Genomic DNA, 22,161 nt, shown 5'->3' with positions numbered 1-22,161 from the left:
AGCACATTCATAGCCAGGAATAACCCCTGAACCCTGCGAGTCATTGGGTGAGGCCCCAAAACAAAACAAAACAAAAAATGCATTGATCGCTTCCAGGTACCCGTTTCCCCTGACAACTTTTTGTTTGTTTGTTTGTTTTGTTTTTGGGCCACACTCGGTGACGCTCAGGGGTTACTCTTGGCTATGTGCTCAGAAATTGCTCCTGGCTTAGGGGACCATATGGGATGCTGGGGGTGGGGTGGAATCAAACCGAGGTCCATCCCACGTTAGCGTGGGTGAGGCAAATGCCCTACCGCTTGTGCCACTGCTTTGGCTCCAGGAATAATTCTTTTTTTTTTTTTTTTTGGTTTTTGGGCCACACCTGGTGATGCTCAGAGGTTACTCCTGGCTATCTGCTGGCAGGCAAGGGGGACCATATGGAATGCCGGGATTCGAACCAACCACCTTAGGTCCTGGGTCGGCTGCTTGCAAGGCAAACACCACTGTGCTATCTCTCCGGCCCAGGAATAATTTTTGAGTACAGAGTCAGGAGTAATCCCTGAGTGCTGCTGCTGGGTGTGGTGTGGCCCCACACCCAAGATAAATAGCAGGTAGGGTGCTGGCCTTGTGTGCAGCTGACCAGGGTTCAACCCCCAGCATCCTCTATGGTTCCCTGAGCACCACCAGGAATGAACACTGTGGGGGTGTGGTTCCCACAAAGCAAACAAAAAAGACCCACACATACAACAATAGGTGCCGTAGGCCTTGCACATATTATATTATAAACAGATTCAGAAGTGAGGCTGCTACGCTCAGGAGGTTCATTTTTCCTGAAAGGGACGATTTTAATAGACAACAGAACATTTTCCAGAAACAGAATTCACAGTAGTAGGCGTTTGCGTGTTTTTTCCTCCTGGTTATATAGAGGCAGGAAGTGTACATTCCAGGGAGTGGGGTGGGGTAGCACCATTTGGGGTTCTTTGCTGATAGGATTTGTTCCTCTAAAAATTATTCATTCAGATTTTGTTCATTTCTCCTCTTTTAGGTTGTTTTTATTGGGGGACAGGGACCACATTTCACAGTGCTCTTCCAGCTCTCACTCAGGAATCACTCCTGGGGGGCTTGGAGGACCACATGGAATGATGAGAGTTGAATTGAACCCGAATGGGCTGAGTGAAAGGCTAGTGCCTTACCTGCTAAACTATCGTTCTGGGTCTGTTTTGGTCTCTTTTTTTTTTTTTTTGGTTTTTTTGGGTCGCACCTGGCAGTGCTCAGGGGTTACTCCTGGCTCTATATTCAGAAATCGCTCCTGGCAGGCACCAGGGACTATATGGGACGCCAGGATTTGAACCCGACAGACCTTCTGCATGAAAGGCAAATGCCTTACCTCCATGCTATCTCTCCGGCCCCATGTTTTGGTCATTTTTTTTGTATATAGTTTCTAAATCCAGCCACCCCATCCCCCGTTATATCTTTATATGTTCATTCCTTTTTAAGTTTCCTTTTTATAAATTATGGAAAATTTCAAAATGTCTAGGAAGGTAAAAATATTATAGGGTGAACTCATCTAGCACCTTCATACTACTATTATTGGCATTCTTCCTTATTTCCTCTATCACATGTCAATCTAGTTTCTAGGCACCCCTCATTCCATCTTAGAGCATTTCAAAGTAACCTATCAGTAAATTCAATATTTCTTTTTTTTTTTTTTTTTGGTTTTTGGGCCACACCCGGTGATGCTCAGGGGTTACTCCTGGCTATGCGCTCAGAAGTCGCTCCTGGCTTGGGGGACCATATGGGACGCCAGGGGATCGAACCGAGGTCTGAGCAGGCAAGGCAGGCACCTTACCTCTAGCGCCACTGCCCGGCCACCAATATCTAATTTCTTAAACTCTTATTTCAGCATGCACCTTTTTTATTTTTATTTTATTTTTTTGTTTTTTCGGGTCACACCCGTTTGATGCTCAGGGGTTACTCCTGACTAAGCGCTCAGAAATTGCCCCTGGCTTGGGGGGACCATATGGGACGCAGGGGGATCGAACTTCGGTCCTTCCTTGGCTAGCACTTGCAAGGCAGATACCTTACCTCTAGCGCCACCTCGACGGCCCCGCACCTTTTTAATTAATGTTCTGTATTCATTAACATTTTTTCTTTTTCAGGTAAAATTTACATAAGAAAAATGCACAATCCCTTAGAAAAGATATCTTTATATGTATGGTAATTTTCTATCATCTTGATTTTTGTGTTGGGCCACACCCAGAAATGCTTAGGGGTTACTCTTGGCTCTGGACTCAATAACCACTTCTGGTGCTGTTCAGGGAACCATATGGGATGCCAGGGACGGAACCCAGGTTAGCCATATACAAGGCACAAACCCTATCTGCTTGTCTTATCGCTCAAGCCTCTGTTTTAGGTGGGTCGCACTTGGTGGTGCTAGGGTTTTAGCTCTGTGCTCGCTCAGAGAACACTGGTGAGTACAGGGGACAGACCACACGAGGTGCCTGGGATTGAACCCGATTGGCCACCTGCAAGTCTAGTACCCTACCCGGTATACTCTCTTTTCAGTCCAATTTTTTGGGATTGGAATACACCTAACAATGTTCAGGGCTTACTACTGGCTCTGTGAATAGGGATCACTCCTGGTGGTGCTCATTGGGCCACTGATCCCGGGGGATCCCAAGTTGGGTGCGTGCAAGGAAAGTGCCCTAGCTGCTGTACTATCTATTTAGTTTCAAATTTATTTATCCTTACTTTTTTGAGCCACACTCGGTGGCGGTTAGGGGTTACTTCTGGCTCTGCGCTCAGAAATCGCTCCTAGCAGGCTTGGGGAACTATATGGGATGCCAGGGATTGAACCTGGATTTGTCCAGGTTTTTGTTGTTGTTGTTGTTGTTTTTGTTTTTGGGTCACACCCGGCGTTGTTCAGGGGTTACTCCTGGCTGTTTGCTCAGAAATAGCTCCTGGCAGGCACGGGGGACCATATGGGACACCGGGATTCGAACCAACCACCTTAGGTCCTGGACCGGCTGCTTGCAAGGCAAACACCGCTGTGCTATCTCTCCGGGCCCCTCGTCCAGGGTTTTAATGCATGCAAGGCAAACGTCCTATCGCTCCGGCCCATAAAATTTATTTATTGGTTTTTGGGTCACACCCTGCAGCACTCAGGAGTTACCTCAGGCTCTATGCTTAGAAATCGCTCCTGGCAGGCTCGGGGGAACATATGGGATGCCGGGATTCAAACCACCGCCCTTCTGCATGCAAGACAAACAAACGCCTTACCTCCATGCTATCTCTCTGGTCCAAATTTATTTATTTTGTTTGTTTTCTGAGGGCGAGAGGACCATGACAGCTGACTCTAATCAGGAGCCACTAGTGCTGGGAGGCCTACGCTGGGATATGAACCACTGTAGTGGCCGCACCCTCCTGCAAGCTAACCACTTGACAACCTCTCCCTATATAAACATTGTCCTTACTACCCCACACAGGAATCTATTTCCTGACCATGATTTATGCCACTATTCTCTTCCCTACAATATCCCGTGTTCCATCACCATTGTTTCTAACCCTCGTCTATTATCCTGAAAGTCCCCTGGCCTCTCTTACAAGTTGCCCCCACCAGTTCCATACGATGTCAAGATGACTTAGTAAAAACCCCAACTTCTTTGGGATTCTCATGGAAAAATAGGTTTGTTAAACCAGTTTTGGAATTGACACCTAATACCGCCCCTTGTAGATTTTTATGATCTTTCCTCTTCCTGCTTTTATTTTATTGATTGATGTTTGATTTTTTGGGCCACACACCCGGTGACGCTCAGGGTTTACTTTTAGCTATGCGCTCAGAAATCTCCCCTGGCTTGGGGGACCCTATGGGGCGCCAAAAATCGAACCCCGGATAATCCTAGGTTAGTGAGTGCAAAGCAGACGCCCTACCGCTTGCGCCACCGCTCCGACCTCTCCCCGCCCGCCCGTTCAGGTTACCATGGCAACAACCCATTGACGTCACTAAGGGCTTCCGCGCTCAACCCTGAGCGAAGGGCGGAGGCACCTCCTCACCTCTAACGCATGCGCGCTACGCCGCCCCGCCCACTAAGCCCGGCTCAGCCGGGCATGGGGGGGGTCGGGTGGGAGGGAAGGAACTTTTCCGCTACGACCTCTCGCTTAGTCCCCGAGAAAACAACCTCTCGCGAGAGGGAGGGAGGGAGGAGGCAAAGACTCGAACGTGGCGACAACCAATCACGAGGCCGGACGCCACCCCGGAGCCTGATTGGCTCGGCGCGCCTCAACCAATCAGAGCACCCTTTCCCCCAATACGTCACCGCCTTAGCCCCGCCCACCGGCAATTCCCCGGCCTCGTAGCGCCGCTCGCGCAGTTAATAAAGCGCGCGCTGCGACGCTTCCGCGCCAGAGCGCGCGCGCGCCGGGACGCCATTTCCTCGCTGGGGCCTAACGGTTCTGACCAATCGCAGCGCGCCTCCGGGTGGGGGCCTTAGCGCTTCGCGAATCAGGAGCCGCCGATCGCGCCCCGGAGCCCGGGCCCGGGCCAATCAGAGCCGAGGCCTCGCTGCCCTCGGCCCGCCCCCGCGGAGCGCTCTCTCCTCCCTCTTTGTGCGTCTCGCGCCGCCGCCGTCGCCGTCGCCGCCGCCCGCCGCGTGAGAGGACGGGCTCCGCGCGCTCCGCGGCCGCCCTCCCGCCTTCCTCTCCCCGGGAGAGCCGCGAAGGACAAGAAGCCGCCGAAGCCGGTCCCGGGGGGCGCCATGGCGACCGGAGCGAACGCCACGCCGCTGGGTAAGCTGGGCCCGCCCGGCCTCCCTCCCCTCCCCGGGCCCAAAGGCGGCTTCGAGCCGCCGCCCGTGAGCTCCGTGGGGGCCCTGGCGGCGGCCTTCCCCTTCGCGGCGCTGCCTCCGCCGCCGCCGCCGCCCCCGCCCCCGCCGCCTCCGCAGCAGCAGCCGCCGCCGCCGCCTCCGCCGCCGCCGCTCTTCCAGCCACAGCCGCCGCGTCAGGACCCGCAGCCCGGCCCGGCCGGCGGCGGAGGTGAGTCTCGGCCCGCGGCGGCTTCGGCGTCGGCGGCGGCGGCTCCACGCGGCAGGGCGCATGCGCGCAGGCGCACGCGCACGCGCACTGGGAGGCCCCGGGTGGCGACGCCACGGGGCGCGCGCGCGGCCGGCTGCTCGGGTGTCTTGTGCGCACGCGCGTCCGGGGCCGGCGCTGGGAGGGCGGGAGGCGGCGCGCAGGCGCAGTGGCCTCGGCCTGGAGGCCCGACCTGGGGCGTGGGGTAGGGGGGTGGTGGTGGCTCGCCTGCGTTTCGAGACGGAGAGCATGACTATGAAGGGCTCGGTGGGGCCCTGGGGTCACCCAGGTTTCCCGGGCGACCCACCGCTGGAGAAAGGTACCAGGACTGTTAGATTCCGGTGGGCCCCTCCTTTTCCTCTTATCCCCATATATGTATATATATATATACATATGTATATGTATATATGTGTATGTCGAGGTTTGCTTTCCTGGCTCCTGTGGAGTGTGGCCTCTGGGGTCGTGATTGATTTCCCCCCGGGACCCCCAAAGGAGAAAAACATAAAAAGATCCCCGATCTCTGCTTTAAGGTTGGAGGTGGGCTTCTTGCTCCTGAAGAGCGGAGATCTCGAACATTTCTCATTTATTTTTGGCTTTTTTGTTTGTTTGTTTGTTTGGTTTTTGGGTCACACCCGCCAGTGCTCAGGGGTTCTTCCTGGCTCTGCGCTCAGACATCGCTCCTGGCAGGCTCGGGGACCTTATGGGATGCCGGGATTTGAGCCACCGTCCTTCTGCATGCAAGGCCAGCGAGCGCCTTGCCTCCTTGTTATCTCTCCGGCCCCTGGTTTTTTTTTGGGGGGGGAACCATATGGGATGTCGGGGGTGTCAAACCTGGCTTCGAAGTGTGCAAAGCAAGCCCCCTCTCGTTTTGTTCTCTATCAGTTTTTTTGGCCCCAACCACTTTCGTTGAAGGGGTTATGGGGCTTGTTAGGGGCACTATCTGCAGCCCCTTCGTTCTGGCCCTCTCTCAGAGATGGGGGTTCTTCTGACTTTACCCAAATTTTCATGTTGGGGAAGTCTTGACTCTCCTTGTTCCTTCCCTCTGGAAATCAGCCCAGCCCTGCTCGGCTCTTAGGATGGAGAGGGGATTTCTGCTCCATCTGTCAGGGAGATTTCTCACTGTCGTTGTTAACCTTCTTTGTTGCATGTCCGCTACATCTTTCAAGCGAGTTCAGCCTCCTTTCTGTGTCAGACTTGTAGTAAGATTGTTGGCTTCAAACTGTGTGATCTTGGGGCCGGGCGGTGGCGCTGGAGGTAAGGTGCCTGCCTTGCCTGCGCTAACCTAGGACGGACCGCGGTTCGATCCCCCGGCGTCCCATATGGTCCCCCAAGAAGCCAGGAGCAACTTCTGAGCGCATAGCCAGGAGTAACCCCTGAGCCTCACAGGGTGTGGCCCAAAAACCAAAAAAAAAAAACAAAAACTGTGTGATCTTGTTGTGTGACTGGTACTGGAGATTGAGCTGTGTTCGGGCTCCTGAAGAAAGGTGGGCGTGGAAGGTAGGCTCCCTCTGCACGGTGGCTGGATAATCCCGTCGATTTGAGCTTGAAGGCATTTGTAGATGAGGTGCAGTCTGTATCTTTCTTTTTTTTTTTTTTTTTTTTTTTTGGTTTTTGGGTCACACCCGGTGGTGCTCAGGGGTTATTCCTGGCTCCAGGCTCAGAAATTGCTCCTGGCAGGCACGGGGGACCATATGGGACACCGGGATTTGAACTGATGACCTTCTGCATGAAAGGCAAACGCCTTACCTCCATGCTATCTCTCCGGCCCAGTCTGTATCTTTCTAAGGCTTCTTCTCTACAGCTATGCTTTTCTCTGAGCAAAAGGTTTCACTGGACCAAAATCATAGAGTATTTCTTAGGCCCACTTTGCTGGCATTCGTCATGCTTTAATCTGTCTTAATAAAGTTTGTTTTTTGTTCTTGCCGTTTACATTTTTAGGTCGTTTTTTGGGTCATTCCTGGTGGTCATGTGATAGTAGGGATCCAACCCAGGGGTCCCACAGAAGAACACCCGCCCCATCCCTTTGGGTCATCTCCCCAGGCAGGCCTTAGGTCAAGTTTAAATTTACCTCTCGGTCCACTGAGGGTGCTGTGTCTTAAGTACCTTGACTTTCTGAGTTGATTAATATTTCTGTGTGATGGACTCTACTGTTTTTAGACTTCCCAAGTAAGAAGCGGAAGAGAAGCCGATGGAACCAAGACACAATGGAACAGAAGACAGTGATTCCAGGAATGCCCACAGTTATTCCTCCTGGACTCACTCGGGAACAAGAGAGAGCTTATATAGGTAAATACACGTTCTGCATCCAAAACATTTTCAGACTGTTGGTATTATTCTGAACAGTACTACTTTTGTCCATTGAAAGGTTGGTCAGGAACCATTTCATGACTTTGACATAACCCATCCGAGTTTGCTCAGTGAGTCCTGTACCTACAGCTCCTTTCTGGTCTGTTCCTAACAGCAGTGTTCTCCCTGAGTGCCAGGAAGGAAGGTAGCAGGGCCCAGTAGGAGTAAGGCTAGTCCCACACCCACCATCGATGCTCTCTGCTGTGCCCCCACCCCCTTTTCAGCTGCTGTTGCCAGTTGCTGAGGTTGAGGTGAGTGTCTTTGGCTCTCTGGTCACAGCGTAGTGGAGAACACTGCAGGTATTGTAAAGCGAGAACCTTTTTCACAGCGTGGCCTTTACTGTAATTGCATATTTTTCCCTTCCCTAAAAATCTGGTCTTTTGCTTTTTATAGGTCTTTCTGTAAACAAAAGTTTAATCCAAAAGTGGTTCTGAAAGTGTTTTTACAGTTTACCCCTCTGTACCCTTTTGTTGAATTTAACCTTCCATTCAGCATCTTTTCTGGTCTGATCTTTGGAGAGCTGTCTTAAAATGAGGGCTCTTGTACTGAGTGCTGAAGAGCTGTGCTGGGAAAGGAATGCTGCATGGGTACGGGAGGAGGTGCTAGGATAGAAGATCTTCACCGCTGAGAAATCTCAAGGATTAAGATTGACTCCAGAGGAATTGAAATTAACCAAAATCACCTTTTTTTTAATTCAAGGTTTTTAATGCAAATTTTACTTTTATGTATCTGCAGCTGTCTCAAAAAAGTTTACTTGGTAAACATTTCCTACTAACCAACACATAACCCTTTGGGAGTAAACTAGGGCAAAGGCCTTCTAGGCCTGTGAAGCCGGCCTTCAAAATAGCTTCAAGGCCAGCATGTTGCTCTTAAGGACTTGACCTTCCTATGTTTTTTTAGATTGCTGAGAAATCGGAGGTAGTGGAATTGTCTGCCTCCTTGTCACAACACTAACCCTTCTTTTCTCACGTTCTTTTCTATAACCACCCCCCCCTGCCCAGTTCCCTGAAACCATGGTAAACTTGGATGAGGTTATGCAACCATTTACAATTGTCCCCAGTGGAGTGATGTTTCACAAACACAAGCACAGAGCACATTTAGAAAATGGGGATTACAAAATTGAATTTTTTACATTTCTACTTCTCTTCCTTATGTAAGGAGTTAATGCACTTAGACCTAGGACGTTTTGTTTTGTTTTGTTTTGGTTTTGGGCCACACCCAGTGATTCTCAGGGGTTACTCCTGGCTATGTGCTCAGAAATAGCTCCTGGCTTGGGGGACCATATGGGACGCCAGGGGATGGAACCGTACGTCCTCCGTATGTCCTAGGTGAGCGCGTGCAAGGCAAATGCCCTACCACTTGAGTCACTGCTCCGGCCCCATAGACCCAGGTCTGTTGCAGTGTATTCATCTCTACTTCAAGGAAAAGCTGGAGAGGGTCCTGGAGGAATTGGGCCACACTCAGCTGTGCTCAGGGCTCATTCCTGCAGCCCAGGGCAGTGGAACCTGAGTCCTTTGGCAAGAGCCTTATCTACCATACTAGCTGTCTCAGCCGTGAGTCTTTTTTTCCAGTTTGTTGGGCCACACACCTGGAGGTGCTCACAGGCCTACTCAGATGTGCTGGGAATTGACCTGGGCTGCCTGCATGTAAAGAAAGCATTGCACATAGGCCAAGGTACTAGACTTCTGCTACCTAAAGAGCAACCTTTTGGTGGAAAGGCAAGCTTAGCTCAGCACAGACCCCATCTCCTCACTCCAGTCCAGAGCACCGCCTGACCCCTGTGAAGGGGACTCTGGCCTTGTTCCCCCTCACACGTGACTGCCAAGCTAGAACTTTCTGACTTCTTGATAACTCAGGGTACATCCTATCCTTTATAGATAGGATACTTTTTCAATATTAATGCAGGTTTTTATTTTCTTTGGGGTTTGAATAGATGGGTTGTATGGCCCTATGGGATGTATTTTAAATTTAAGAGGTTATCTTGGGTTAAATGTGCATTAATTCTCTTGGGGAGTCAACTCAACCCAGCCTATTAAGAATTGTCCTTAATAGAGATGACTACAGGGTTCTCAAAGGTAAGAAACAGGTGGTTATCAGCACACAGAAAAAAGCAGTTTTAAAAAAATCAAACGAGTCATAAGCTTTTTGGAAGTCCTCCTTTTTTTTCCTGTGCAGCCTAATTTGTTATGGTCCGAGGGCCACTCACACAAACATTCCTGACCCGAACTTCCATCCTCTGCACCTTTAATTTTAATCTCTACAGTTAGGCACAAGTCTGCAAACTGTGGAAGTCTGACGGTCATTGGTTATTAAGGCATATTAAGATTGAGTCAAAGCAGCAGGTATTGGGAGAGTCTTATAGCATTGGTTTGGTTATTACAGAAATGTATGAACTTCTATGAGGTATTGAATTGGTTAATGTTATACTTGTTTAAGGAATTTTAAAGCTGATATTAATGAAAATGATCTTTGCTCAACTGGTATTTTTCCTTGTCCCATGTCAATAGACTTTCATTTTGGGCTATGCTTAATATTTAATGAAGAAATTAAAAGCGTCTTGCCCTCAAGAAAATAATTTTAACACGGTGGGAGATGGGTAATGATGATACATGGTTTTTGTTTTGGGTGCCAATTGTGTAGCAAGCCTGGCTGGGAGGGAGAGGTGAAAGTGAAGCACCTCCCAAAAAAATTGCTTGATGTGAGCCTTAGTGAACAGTCTTTACTTCTAACCCCTCTTCCAACAAACTGTTTGCTTCCTAAAGTGATAACCATTTTGAATTAAAAAATACCTATAGATGTAAATGGATCCTGCCGATAGGTGGTTGGGGGTGTTGGCCTCAATGTGGTCACTGATCAGTCGTCCCTTTCAAAGTCTCCGAGTTCTTCATGCTTATTGTTGAGATTTGAGATGTTTTTTGGTAACATTGTCTTTTTTCCATCCTTTTTTTTCTTTCCTAACCTGGTTTCTTCCAGTGCAACTGCAGATAGAAGACCTGACTCGTAAACTGCGCACAGGAGACCTGGGCATCCCCCCTAACCCTGAGGACAGGTTGGGAAACAGTTTTAACCAGCTGACAGTAACGCTTTTTACCTTTTTCTCAATATGTTTTACTGGTGGCAACGTATTGTGTCAGTCAATACATTTCTAGTAAGACGACGGGTAATCTGACTGTCTGGGGACTAGGTCAGTTATAAGTTAGAAAATTGGAATGAAGCCTAATTATTAGAATAAAAAGTTACAGGAAAATGGACAAATGGTTTCCACTTGGTAAGCATGTAAACTTTAACCTGCTTTACCCACTAGGGACAGTGAGGTGTGGCCCGTTAACCAGTCTTTCTGTGTCCAGGGTATAGTTTTCCTCGCAGGTACACGTGCAGGGATTAAAAATAGTTTCGAGCATCACAGAAACTCAGCGGGCCAGAAACCAGTCTGGTCTTCCTTTTCAAGGTTTTGAGATGATTTAAAATAGATGGATGAGGTTTCTAACCAGTTTCCTTCACTGCCACATAGTTTTCCTTCAGCCTTGGCCATTGCCTGGTGTGTTGGAGGGGCCAGAATAAGTCACCTGTTTTGGGAGGACGAGCAACCAACCCTAAATTCTTTTCCCCTCCCTCCTTTTTAAGGGAGTGGTTTTCCTTTTTATCTGTAATATTGGAGATTAAAATGTTTCCACTCCCCAGAAATAAAGAATTGTGGAGGGTGGATACTGATCTTTGCAGTTGAAATCTGGTTCTTTTTTGGTTTGTTTTTGTTTTTGGGTCACACCCGTTTGACGCTCAGGAGTTACTTCTGGCTATGCGCTCAGAAATTGCTCCTGGCTTGGGGGGACCATATGGGACGTCCACGTCCTACGCTAGCGCTTGCAAGGCAAACACCTTATCTAGCGCCACCTTTCCAGCCCGAAATCTGGTTCTTCTATAGAAAAGCACTAAGCTTCTTGCTCAGTGGCATTTTATTTTATTTAGTATCTGCCACCTAGGTGGAAACACTTTGCTTCAAAAGTATTGTTTTTGGCTTTTGTTGACTGAGTTAAATAGCTTTTTGTTAAATCAGGAAGATGATGTAATGGTTTTGAAGCTACCCACTTAAGCATCTTTCTGTTGCCCCTTGCCAGGAAAAACGATCAATGTCTTTGACCATATGATTCTAATTTTACTTGATTAAATTTAATGTTTTTTTCACCTATAGATTTTGGTTGAAGGGTTGTATTGTGTTTAACTTTTTTTTTTTTTTTAATTTTTTTTTTAAGATGTGCATTGTAGACCACAACTTTTCATTGCTCTTCTGGCCTTTATACATTTATAATAATGTCTACAGGTTACCAGTCAGTTCCTCTAGAGGTTGAATTTTTTTAAACAAACCACCTCTGCTTTCTGAAGAACTGGGACTAGATGAATTGGTATCTATGAGGCCTCTTCAAGGTGAAGAAGTTTGTCCTTTCTAATCGCCCGAACATTAGGTTTTTGCCATTTACATCCACATTTGAAAACTGCTGTGAGGCCTCTAAATAACCAATTTGGTACAGGTAAAGCTTTCTTGGTAATAAGCCAGAAATGCTTCATTCTAGAGAGTTACAGAATGGGACTTAGAGGTGTCAAGCATGCTAGCAATAAAACTAGGGCTGAGTTTTTTCCCTCTTGTTTTCAGTTTGAAAGAAAGAGGCTCTAATGCCTAACTGGTTTTGCTTTGTAACCCAGGTTGGAGGGAAATGCATGAGTTTCTTACTTTAATAAGATGATTTTCTAAGAAGGTGTATTTTCAATATTAAGCCACTTTGTGCCATTTTGATGTTGCTTAAGTTGCCGTTTTAAATGTCTTAAAATTCCTTATAGACTTAAATGTATAAGATAATAGTCTAATAAGTGGGGATATGTTTGTTTTTACTCTTTGCTACTGGATTGTGCTAACAGCTTATATAAATGCTAGAAACGGAGGTGTCATTTAGTCGTCATTAGCCATGAACAAACCTGACCTTTTATTCCATCGTGTGTAACGTGGTCTGACATGGTTCCCTTTAGGCTGAAGACAGTGGGAGCAGCCGAGTTCAGTCCTTGCTCCAACTAGGCAAGGTTCTCTCAACTAAACCAAGGGTATAGGACTCGACTACTTTCAGGATGTTTTTTCATAACCTGATCCACATGATGTCTTCCCTTCTTGCAGCTGCTACTAAATTTTCATTCACAATATCAAGCTATGGTCCTTTTTGTAATCTTAACTCAGAGTTCTAGGAGTGTAACCTCTTTTTTATTACCGCAAAATCCAGCTGTGGTAAACTGACCATTTTATCATTACTATTTTTTACTTATAGCAACAGCATTTTACTCCTTTAAAAAAAAATGAGAGAGAGAAAATCTGCTTTCTGGACTTGTAAACCCTGGTGGAGAATCCTAGGTTTTCCCCCTTGCTGTTTGCAGGTTCAGACCCTAGGCAAGTACATGAGCAAAATCTGTATTTGCAGCCTCTTGCAGAAGCTGCTTTAGCACTTTAACGGTTTTCTCTACCCAGACTGACTCCCCAACCTCTAACAGCCAGAAAAACAGGTTGACTCCTGGGCCTTGGACACAGCCTGCCAGGCCATGGAAGGAAAAGCAGAGACGAAGCCTTGCACCATCTCTCTCCATTGTGGGGCCAAGTAGCTGCACTAGCCTTGAGTCCCAATTCATTGGGTTTAAAGAGCTCACTTACTGTGGCACACTCACTCTTCCTGGTAGGGCAGCAGCTCTGTGAAACTACATTTTAACCTAAACTTGGGGTTTCTGTTGTGCATAAAGCTGTGATACTATAATTTTTTTTTCTCATGAAAAAAGTCCTTATTTGGCAAGAACTTTTCAGAGGATGATGGCTATGATGGCCATTTATAGGCAGTCCAGAATTTTACCACTACCTCCACCACCCCCCCAAAGGGCAGAATTTTTTTTTTCACCCCTCAAATCACTTTGAGAAGCAAAACCGTTTTGGTGGGTTTTCCCCCTTCTCACGCACACCCCAGTTGACTTGCTAAGCCAGTGTCCCCCTACCCCATTCCACACGATCTCGAGTAGCACACGTAATGGTCGGTTCCTCCGGAGAGTTGTTAGGGGCTCAGGCAGAGGGACTGGGAAGGCTTGTTGTAGCCCGTGTGGGAACGAGGGGTGACGGCAGAGCAGTAACAGGGTTCTGTTCCTCACAGGTCCCCTTCCCCTGAGCCCATCTACAATAGTGAGGGGAAGCGGCTCAACACCCGAGAGTTTCGTACCCGCAAAAAACTCGAGGAGGAGCGGCACAACCTCATCACGGAAATGGTTGCGCTCAACCCTGACTTCAAGCCGCCTGCAGATTACAAGTAAGACGGGTGGGAGGGCCCTAGCGATAGCACAGCAGTAGTGATAGCACAGCAGTAGTGCGTTTGCACGCAGCTGACCCAGGATGGTCCCCCAAGCCAGGAGTGATTTCTGAGCGCATAGTCAGGAGTAACCCCTGAGCGTCAATTAGTGTGGCACAAACACACAGAAACAGGGCTGGGGCCATGGGGATAATGGCAGAAACTTGGGGGCGGGGGTTACAGGTAATTTTTAGTTTCAAAGATTAGTTGTGGGAGTCGTGTTGATCTTGTTATCTCAAATGCACACTGTCTCCAAATTTTCTTCCTTAGACCACCAGCAACACGTGTGAGTGATAAAGTAATGATTCCACAAGATGAATATCCAGAAATCAACTTTGTGGGCTTGCTCATTGGGCCCAGGTGAGTGCTGTCCTAGGGAGTGTCTTTGTTTTCTAAAGATAGTTTTTATTGAAACTTATTTAAAAAGATGAGAGAGAACACAGACTTCTCTTCATCGGAAATAGGCAAACAGAGACAAGCATGCAAGATATTTGTGCAGGGGCCGGGTGGTGGTGCTAGAAGTAAGGTGCCTGCCTTGCCCGCGCTAGCCTAGGACGGACCGAGGTTCTATCCCCCAGCGTCCCATATGATCCCCCAAGCCAGGAGCGACTTATCAGCACATAGCCAGGAGTAACCTCTGAGTGTCACCGGGTGTGGCCCAAAAACCAAAAAAACAAACAAACAAAAAGATATTTGTGCAAAGAAGCATTGGCTTGAAGAGCAAGTCCTTTTTTTTTGTTTTTGTTTTTTGGGCCACACCCAGCGATGCTCAGGGGTTATTCCTGGCTGTCTGCTCAGAAATAGCTCCTGGCAGGCACGGGGGACCATATGGGACACCGGGATTCGAACCAACCACCTTAGGTCCTGCATCGGCTGCTTGCAAGGCAAATACCGCTGTGCTATCTCTCCGGGCATAAGCAAGTCCTTTTTTACTTAAATTTCTTTACATTGTAACTGAATTGCAGAGTGCTTCCTGCCTGGGTTTTAGGCATGCAGGGTTTCAATTCTTATCCTATCCCTTCCTTTTCCGTTGTCCACTTTCCTGAGCATTGTGTCTTATCTTGAGCCTATACAGGTGCCCTTGACTCGGCTACATTTTTGGTTGGACACACTGGCTGATTTTCTGTAAGAAACTTGTCCATTCTTCAGAGAAGTCTTTTTTTTGATAGTTTGTTGTTTTTTTTTAATTCTGAAGAAGGGGGCGTTAAAGTATTACGTTCCAGAGGACATGGCTTCTCCAAAATCATAGAGCATGCGAGTATACATCCAGCATGAAAGGAAACTAGAAAAGTGGGGAGATGCAGGCAATGTGTGTTTACACACGTGAGTAGTACCAACACGTGGGTCCAGGGAGCAACATGCTTTGCAGAGCGGCCTTTTTTTTTTTTTCCAGGCCACACCCGTTTGATGCTCAGGGGTTATTCCTGGCTACTCGCTCAGAAATTGCCCCTGGCTTGGGGGGACCATATGGGATGCCGCAGGATAGAACTGTGGTCCTATCCTTGGCTAGTACTTGCAAGGCAGATACCGTACCTCTAGCGCCACCTCGCCGGCCCCTCAGAGCAGGCTTCTTAACCTGGAGGAGGACTGATTGGTCTGAACTCTGCGTGTGGATTCCAGCCCATCCTCTCCCTAATTGGGGTATGTATCATCAGTGTGACTGTGCTCCCCTTTTCTCTCCTAGAGGGAACACCTTGAAGAACATAGAGAAAGAATGCAACGCCAAGATCATGATCCGGGGGAAAGGGTCTGTGAAAGAAGGGAAAGTGGGGCGCAAAGATGGCCAGATGTTGCCTGGGGAAGATGAGCCACTTCATGCTCTGGTTACTGCCAACACCATGGAGAATGTGAAGAAAGCGGTAGAACAGGTGAGGGGCCAGAAGGGAGCTGCTTTGCAGAAAGGGCGGCGGTGGTGCACCTATGCTAATGATGACTATTGCTGGTGTCTTCTAGATCAGAAACATTCTAAAGCAGGGGATTGAGACCCCTGAGGACCAGAATGACCTCCGGAAGATGCAGCTTCGGGAGTTAGCTCGCTTGAATGGGACCCTTCGGGAAGACGATAACAGGTGCGTGGTCTTTTGAAGGAGAATATGTGATGCTCATAGAAATAATAGAGTGGGCCCGGAGAGATAGCACAGCGGCGTTTGCCTTGCAAGCAGCCGGTCAGGACCAAAGGTGGTTGGTTCGAATCCCGGTGTCCCATATGGTCCCCCGTGCCTGCCAGGAGCTACTTCTGAGCAGACAGCCAGGAGTAATCCCTGAGTACTGCCGGGTGTGACCCAAAAACCAAAAAAAAAAAAAAGAAAGAAAGAAAGAAAGAAATAATAGAGTGAACCTTGCACTAACTTTTTCTCCTCCCAACAGGATCTTAAGACCCTGGCAAAGCTCAGAGACTCGCAGCATTACCAATACTACGGTGTGCACCAAGTGCGGAGGGGCCGGCCACATTGCTTCCGACTGTAAATTCCAAAGGTGAGCTGCTGGGATGGGTGTGTGGAGGCTGGATTTCCCCACACTTTGGTAAAACCTCATTCAATAACTTAGAGCCTCAGTGGTGAAACTATGGCACTGCCAGTGGTGGCATGAGAAGGCCTTGCAGCTGGCTCAAAAATCAAAAAGGTTAGCCATCACTGCCCTAGAGAGACCGCAAAAACATTTTGCTGGGGCCGGGCGGTGGCGCTGGAGGTAAGGTGCCTGCCTTGCCTGCGCTGGCCTAGGACGGACCGCGGTTCGATCCCCCGGCGTCCCACATGGTCCCCCAAGCCAGGAGTGACTTCTGAGCGCATAGCCAGGAGTAACCCCTGAGCGTCACGGGTGTGGCCCAAAAACCAAAAAAAAAAAAAAAGGAAAAAAAAAAAAAACACTTTGATTTGTGAACATAGCCTGAATGCTGAGGCTCACTGTTTGGGGGGCACACCCAATCCACAATTCTGGGGACCACATGTGGCACTCATCCCTTGTGCAGGGGAAATGCCTTAACTACTTACTATGTAACATCTTCCTAAAATGACATAATGATATGAGTTAGAACCAAAGATGGCTAAAACCCCCTGTGCAGAAAAACACCCATTTTTGTGGTGAAGTATTGTTTTCTTCTTTTTTTTGTTTTTGTTTTTGGGCCACACCCATTTGACGCTCAGGGGTTACTCCTGGCTATGCGCTCAGAAGTCGCTCCTGGCTTGGGGGACCGAATGGGACACTGGGGGATCGAACTGCACTAGTGCTGGCAAGGCAGACACCTTACCTCTAGCGCCACCACCCGGCCCCATTCTTTTTTTTTTTTTTCTTTGTTTTTATGTTTTGATCTGTTTTTGTGGTAAGGATTTTTGGGTCACACCCAGCAGTGTTCAGGCCTTGCTCCTAGTTCTGTACTCAGGAATTACTCCTGGTAGATTTGGAGTGCTGGGGATTGAAACCAGCTAGGCTTCTCACAGATGCCTTATCAACTATACTAAGGCTCTGGCCACCCCCTTCCCCCATTTCACTTAAGCCAAACTATTGGACCAAAGAGATAGCACAGTGGTAGAGCATTTGCCTTGCAAGCAGCCAACTCAGGACCAAGGTGGTTTTTTTTTTGTTTTGTTTTGTTTTTTCCAAGGTGGTTTTAATCCCGGCATCCTAAATGGCCCCCCAAGCCTGCCAGGAGTGATTTCTGAGTGCAGAACCAGAAGCAATCCCTGAGTGCCACTGGGTGTGGCCCCAAAAAAACAAATCAAAAAACTCAACCGGGCCCAGAGAGATAGCACAGCGGTGTTTGCCTTGCAAGCAGCCGATCCAGGACCAAAGGTGGTTGGTTCGAATCCCGGTGTCCCATATGGTCCCCCGTGCCTGCCAGGAGCTATTTCTGAGCAGACAGCCAGGAATAACCCCTGAGCACCGCCTGGTGTGGCCCAAAAACCAAAAAAAAACAAAAAACAAAAAACAAAAAACTCAACCAATAGATGGACCTGTTGCCCCTTTGAGCCAGCACTTGAGCAATGTTTCATTTCAGGTGGCTAATAGGAAGGAAAGGCTTTGGAGGTTCTAGCAGTTTAATTGCATCATTCTTGCATTGCTTTTCCTTCCTTGATCCCCAGGATATAGAATTTGATGAAGCTAGCTAAGATCTACTCACTGGCCTGTTTGCCTCACTGCTCTTTACTGGGGAAGATACAGAGTCATTTCAGTTGGGGATCATTCAGAACATGATTTTTTTTTTTTGGGTTACACCCAGCAGTGCTAATTCTACTCTGGGATCACTTTTTTTTGGGGGGGGGTGTTGGGTCATGCCTGGTGGTGGTCAGGTGTTACTCCTGGCTCTGTTCAGAAATCACTCTTGGCAGGCTTTGGACCATATGGAATGCCAAGGATTGACCCTGGGTTTGTCCCGGGTCAGCCGCATGCAAGGCAAATGGTCTACCAGCTCTGGCCCTCGGGATCACTTCTGATGAGGTGCTGGGGATTAAATACCCAGGTTGGCCCTACAAGGCAAGTGCTCTATCTGCTATATTATCACTGTTGATGTCTTACAGTCAAGGTTTGTTAAACTTTGTTTAATAAAAGAGTTAAAAAATTAAAAAAAAATGTTTAAGGGGCTGGAGAGATGTCACAGTGGTGGGCGTTTGCCTTGAATGCGACCGACCTGGGAAGGACCCGGTTTGATTCTTGGCATCTCATGTGGTCCCCCAGCCTGCCAGGGGCTATTTCTGAGTACAGAGCCAGGAGGAACTTCTGAGCACCGCTGGGTGTGGGCCAAAAACCAGTCAATAAAATTTAGTTAAAAAGTTTTAAAAATTTGCATCACCCCACTTTCAGGCCTGGAGACCCCCAATCAGCTCAGGATAAAGCACGGATGGATAAAGAATATTTGTCCCTCATGGCTGAACTGGGGGAAGCACCTGTCCCAGCATCTGTGGGCTCTACTTCTGGCCCAGCGACCACACCTCTGGCCAGTGCACCTCGACCTGCTGCTCCCGCCAACAACCCTCCTCCACCGGTGAGCAGGGTTCTTGTGGCCTGGCCCCCTGGCCTCTTCCTCAGATAAGGGTCTGACCCTCTTGTTTGGGTACCAGGCTGATGGACATGGCTGGCAACACTGTTCTTTTGGGGTGTCGGGATGTTTGGGGGACCTGATCACTTGAGGAAGATCCCTTGTGTTCTGTTCTGGTCCTGAGGCATCACCAAAAGAACAGTGTTGCCACCAGGGGTAACAAGCCCGGGCAGTGGCGGGAAATGCTCTCACCCAGTCTCTCATGTCTACCACTCAGAGCCGCCCGCCGTGGATGAATTCCGGTCCTTCCGACAGTCGGCCGTATCACGGCATGCATGGAGGTGGCCCCGGGGGTCCTGGAGGTGGCCCGCACAGTTTCCCACACCCGTTACCTAGCCTGACAGGTGGGCACGGTGGACACCCCATGCAGCACAACCCGAATGGACCACCACCTCCATGGATGCAGCCGCCTCCGCCACCGATGAACCAGGGCCCCCACCCGCCTGGGCACCATGGCCCTCCTCCAATGGGTAAGTAAGTGTCACACCAGAAACCTTGGGGCTTGGGGGGGGGGATATGGAGTGGGCGGGTGTAGCTGGCCATGTCTCACGACTCCCCTGGTTCAGGAAGGATCTCTGCAGGGTAGGCACAGGCCTACCACAGGAGGGTGTGTGACCCAGAAGCTAGGGAGCAGGGGATTCCGGGTTGTGTCTTCCTACCGGTACAAATGTCCTGCTAAGTTCCTGCTCTTTCCTTCCATTAAGATCAGTACCTGGGAAGTACGCCTGTGGGCTCTGGGGTCTATCGCCTGCATCAAGGAAAAGGTAGGCATGAATCGGCTCTCTGCTTCCAGCTCAGTCCCGGACCCCTCTCCTGACACCTCACCCTGACTCTGCCTTCCCACAGGTATGATGCCGCCGCCGCCTATGGGCATGATGCCGCCACCGCCGCCGCCTCCCAGTGGGCAGCCCCCGCCCCCTCCCTCTGGCCCGCTTCCCCCATGGCAGCAGCAGCAGCAGCAGCCTCCTCCGCCCCCGCCGCCCAGCAGCAGTATGGCTTCCACTACCCCCTTGCCATGGCAGCAAAGTGAGTGGCATATTCTGGGCTTGTGGGGGTGGGTGGGCATTGGGGTGGGATGGGGGAGAACGGGAGAGGAGCGAGCACCTTCGCTCACAGGCAGGCTGACACCTTGGGGTGAGACTCGGTCTCTGTTGGGGGTGAGAGAGGGCCGGATGGCCCCAGGGTCTCTGAGTTGCTGTTCGGTGTGGTTGTGTCTGGGTTGAGGTTTAGGGGCCTGGAGGGGAGCCTGCTGTTGTAGGTGTGTAGGTGGGAGGGTGCCAGAGTCCGGGTTCTCTCGGGCTGTGTGAGCCCAAGCTCGAGCTGGCCTGAGCCTGGCGCAGCCGCAGGGTGGGTGGTGCACGCATGCTCTGGAGAGGGATGTGACTGGCCTGAGAGACTGCAGGGGGGCGGGCCATGGGGGGAATAGCTGTGGCCTTGAGTCAGGTCAGATGTGCCGTTCGGTGGTGGCGGCGGCTGGGCGGAGGGACTGACAGAGCGGTTCTTGTGTCTGGACCTTCCCTTCACAGCCCTTCGGGGCATTGGTGACAAAGGGCCCAGAGGTCTTGAGGCTGACCCCGGGGTAGTCCTGCCCACCCCTCCATTCCCATCACCAGGACAGCCCTGCCCGCCCGCCCCCACCACCGTACCGCATGCCAAGCCAGGAAGCAGGCGCCCCTCGCCCCCATCCCAAGGCAGCAGCCGCAGAGAGCCGCGGTGTGCCCCCCGCGCGTGTGACCTTGGGCTTCTTTACCACCCCAGATACGACGACTACCACCACGAGCGCTGGCACAGGGTCCATCCCGCCATGGCAACAGCAGCAGGCGGCTGCCGCAGCTTCTCCAGGAGCCCCTCAGATGCAAGGCAACCCCACTATGGTGCCCCTGCCCCCCGGGGTCCAGCCGCCTCTGCCGCCCGGGGCCCCTCCCCCTCCGCCGCCTCCGCCACCTGGTTCCGCCGGCATGATGTATGCCCCGCCCCCCCCCTCCGCCGCCTCCCATGGACCCTTCTAACTTTGTCACCATGATGGGCATGGGGGTGGCGGGCATGCCGCCCTTCGGGATGCCTCCAGCTCCCCCACCGCCTCCACCACAGAACTAGACTCGGTTTTTTAAGGAAATATATATTCTAGAGAGAGAGAATTGGCCTTGTTTTAAACACGCCGAACCTCACCATGTGGAGCCAGACATTGGGATGCACGCATGTGATTGTGTGCACGCGTGTGTGTGTGCGTGCACGCACTGGGCTGGGCCGAGCGGCCGAGGACTCGCTGGGGGACAGGCAGGTGGTAGTAGGGGCGCCAGCTTGGGCTCTCCTGGCGCCCCGTAGCATCGAGTGTCTTCTTTGTCTTTCTCTCCTCACCCAACTCCCTTTGCCTCTTCCCAAACCGTGCCGCTAGGATCCCTCCCCGCGGCAGCGATGGCCCGAGCCATGAGAGTGAGGACTTTCCGCGCCCATTGGTGACCCTTCCAGGCAGACAGCCTCAGCAGCGCCCCTGGTGGACAGGATGGTTCGGCAAAGCAGCCTGAGTTATTTTTGTGGACGGAATCGGAACACGCTGGCTCCATATCGTGACATTTTTATTAATTGTTTTCTTTTTTCCTTTGTTATTTCTTATCTCTTCCTTTCTTCAGACTCCGTCCAAGGAGATGCTCTCCCGGTCTTCTGCTGCAATTAGATACCTTTTCCTTTCTCCATTCCTCGTTCTTTCCAAGGAGAGGGGAACAAATGGTTTTCCACACAGGCTTCGGCCACTCCAGTCAGGCTAGTTAGGGGTGTGCCTTGGGCTCTTAAGACTTTCCGGGGCCACAGCCACCCCGAGGTGTGTGTGCTTAAATGTGGGATTTTTGTCTCTGCCACCTCGTAGAATAGTGGGTTCATCTCCAGACCTGGGTTCCACGTCCATCCTGGTGCCCCGAGACCTTGGACTTGTCTACCAACCCAAGAGTCCTGCACACTCCTGGGCACCCGAGTTGCCTCAGATTCTATTTGTTCCTCTCCTTCCTGGAAGGCTGCCTTTCTCATTTGATTTAATGCCAGACGTCTGACTGTTTTGCAGTGTCTTAAGGGTTTGAGCCCCTTGTTTTTGTTCTGCTTTCTCCCCCCCCCCCCCTTCATGGAGTGATTATGTTGACAAAAATGTATAATGCGCGTTCTCTTCACTGGTTATCTGCAGAGATTTCTCTGGGCTTTCCCCCTTTGGTGTAAGATTCAGCACTGCGTTAAAGGGGGTTCCATTGAATAAAAGAGCAGTGTGTTTTCCTGGGTCCGTTTCTTTCCACCGGCACCAACGGGAGCTCTTCACACCTTCATTAGGGAAGCACCTGACTTTCTGGGGCTGGGATGGGGTGGGGCTTGTTAGCAGTGAGCAGCTGAGCA

General features: G+C 50.2%; 1 protein-coding gene across 1 annotated transcript; it reads left to right on the top strand.

Annotated features, from left to right (window-relative positions):
- The first annotated feature begins 4,576 nt into the window (after positions 1 to 4,576).
- On the top strand, positions 4,577 to 21,325 carry SF1 (splicing factor 1). The gene is given in 14 exon segments (XM_049781126.1): positions 4,577 to 4,764; positions 7,204 to 7,332; positions 10,366 to 10,441; positions 13,563 to 13,715; positions 14,025 to 14,114; positions 15,439 to 15,622; positions 15,708 to 15,823; positions 16,122 to 16,229; positions 18,552 to 18,732; positions 18,983 to 19,256; positions 19,491 to 19,550; positions 19,633 to 19,812; positions 20,545 to 20,759; positions 20,761 to 21,325. Coding segments are annotated over 14 exon segments (1,920 nt in total). The 5' UTR covers positions 4,577 to 4,733; the 3' UTR covers positions 20,884 to 21,325.
- The last annotated feature ends 836 nt before the right edge of the window (positions 21,326 to 22,161 follow it).

This window comes from Suncus etruscus, chromosome 9 (genome assembly GCF_024139225.1).
Source record: "Suncus etruscus isolate mSunEtr1 chromosome 9, mSunEtr1.pri.cur, whole genome shotgun sequence".
Lineage (NCBI taxonomy): Eukaryota > Metazoa > Chordata > Mammalia > Eulipotyphla > Soricidae > Suncus > Suncus etruscus.
This window is presented reverse-complemented; position numbering and strand designations above follow the sequence as displayed.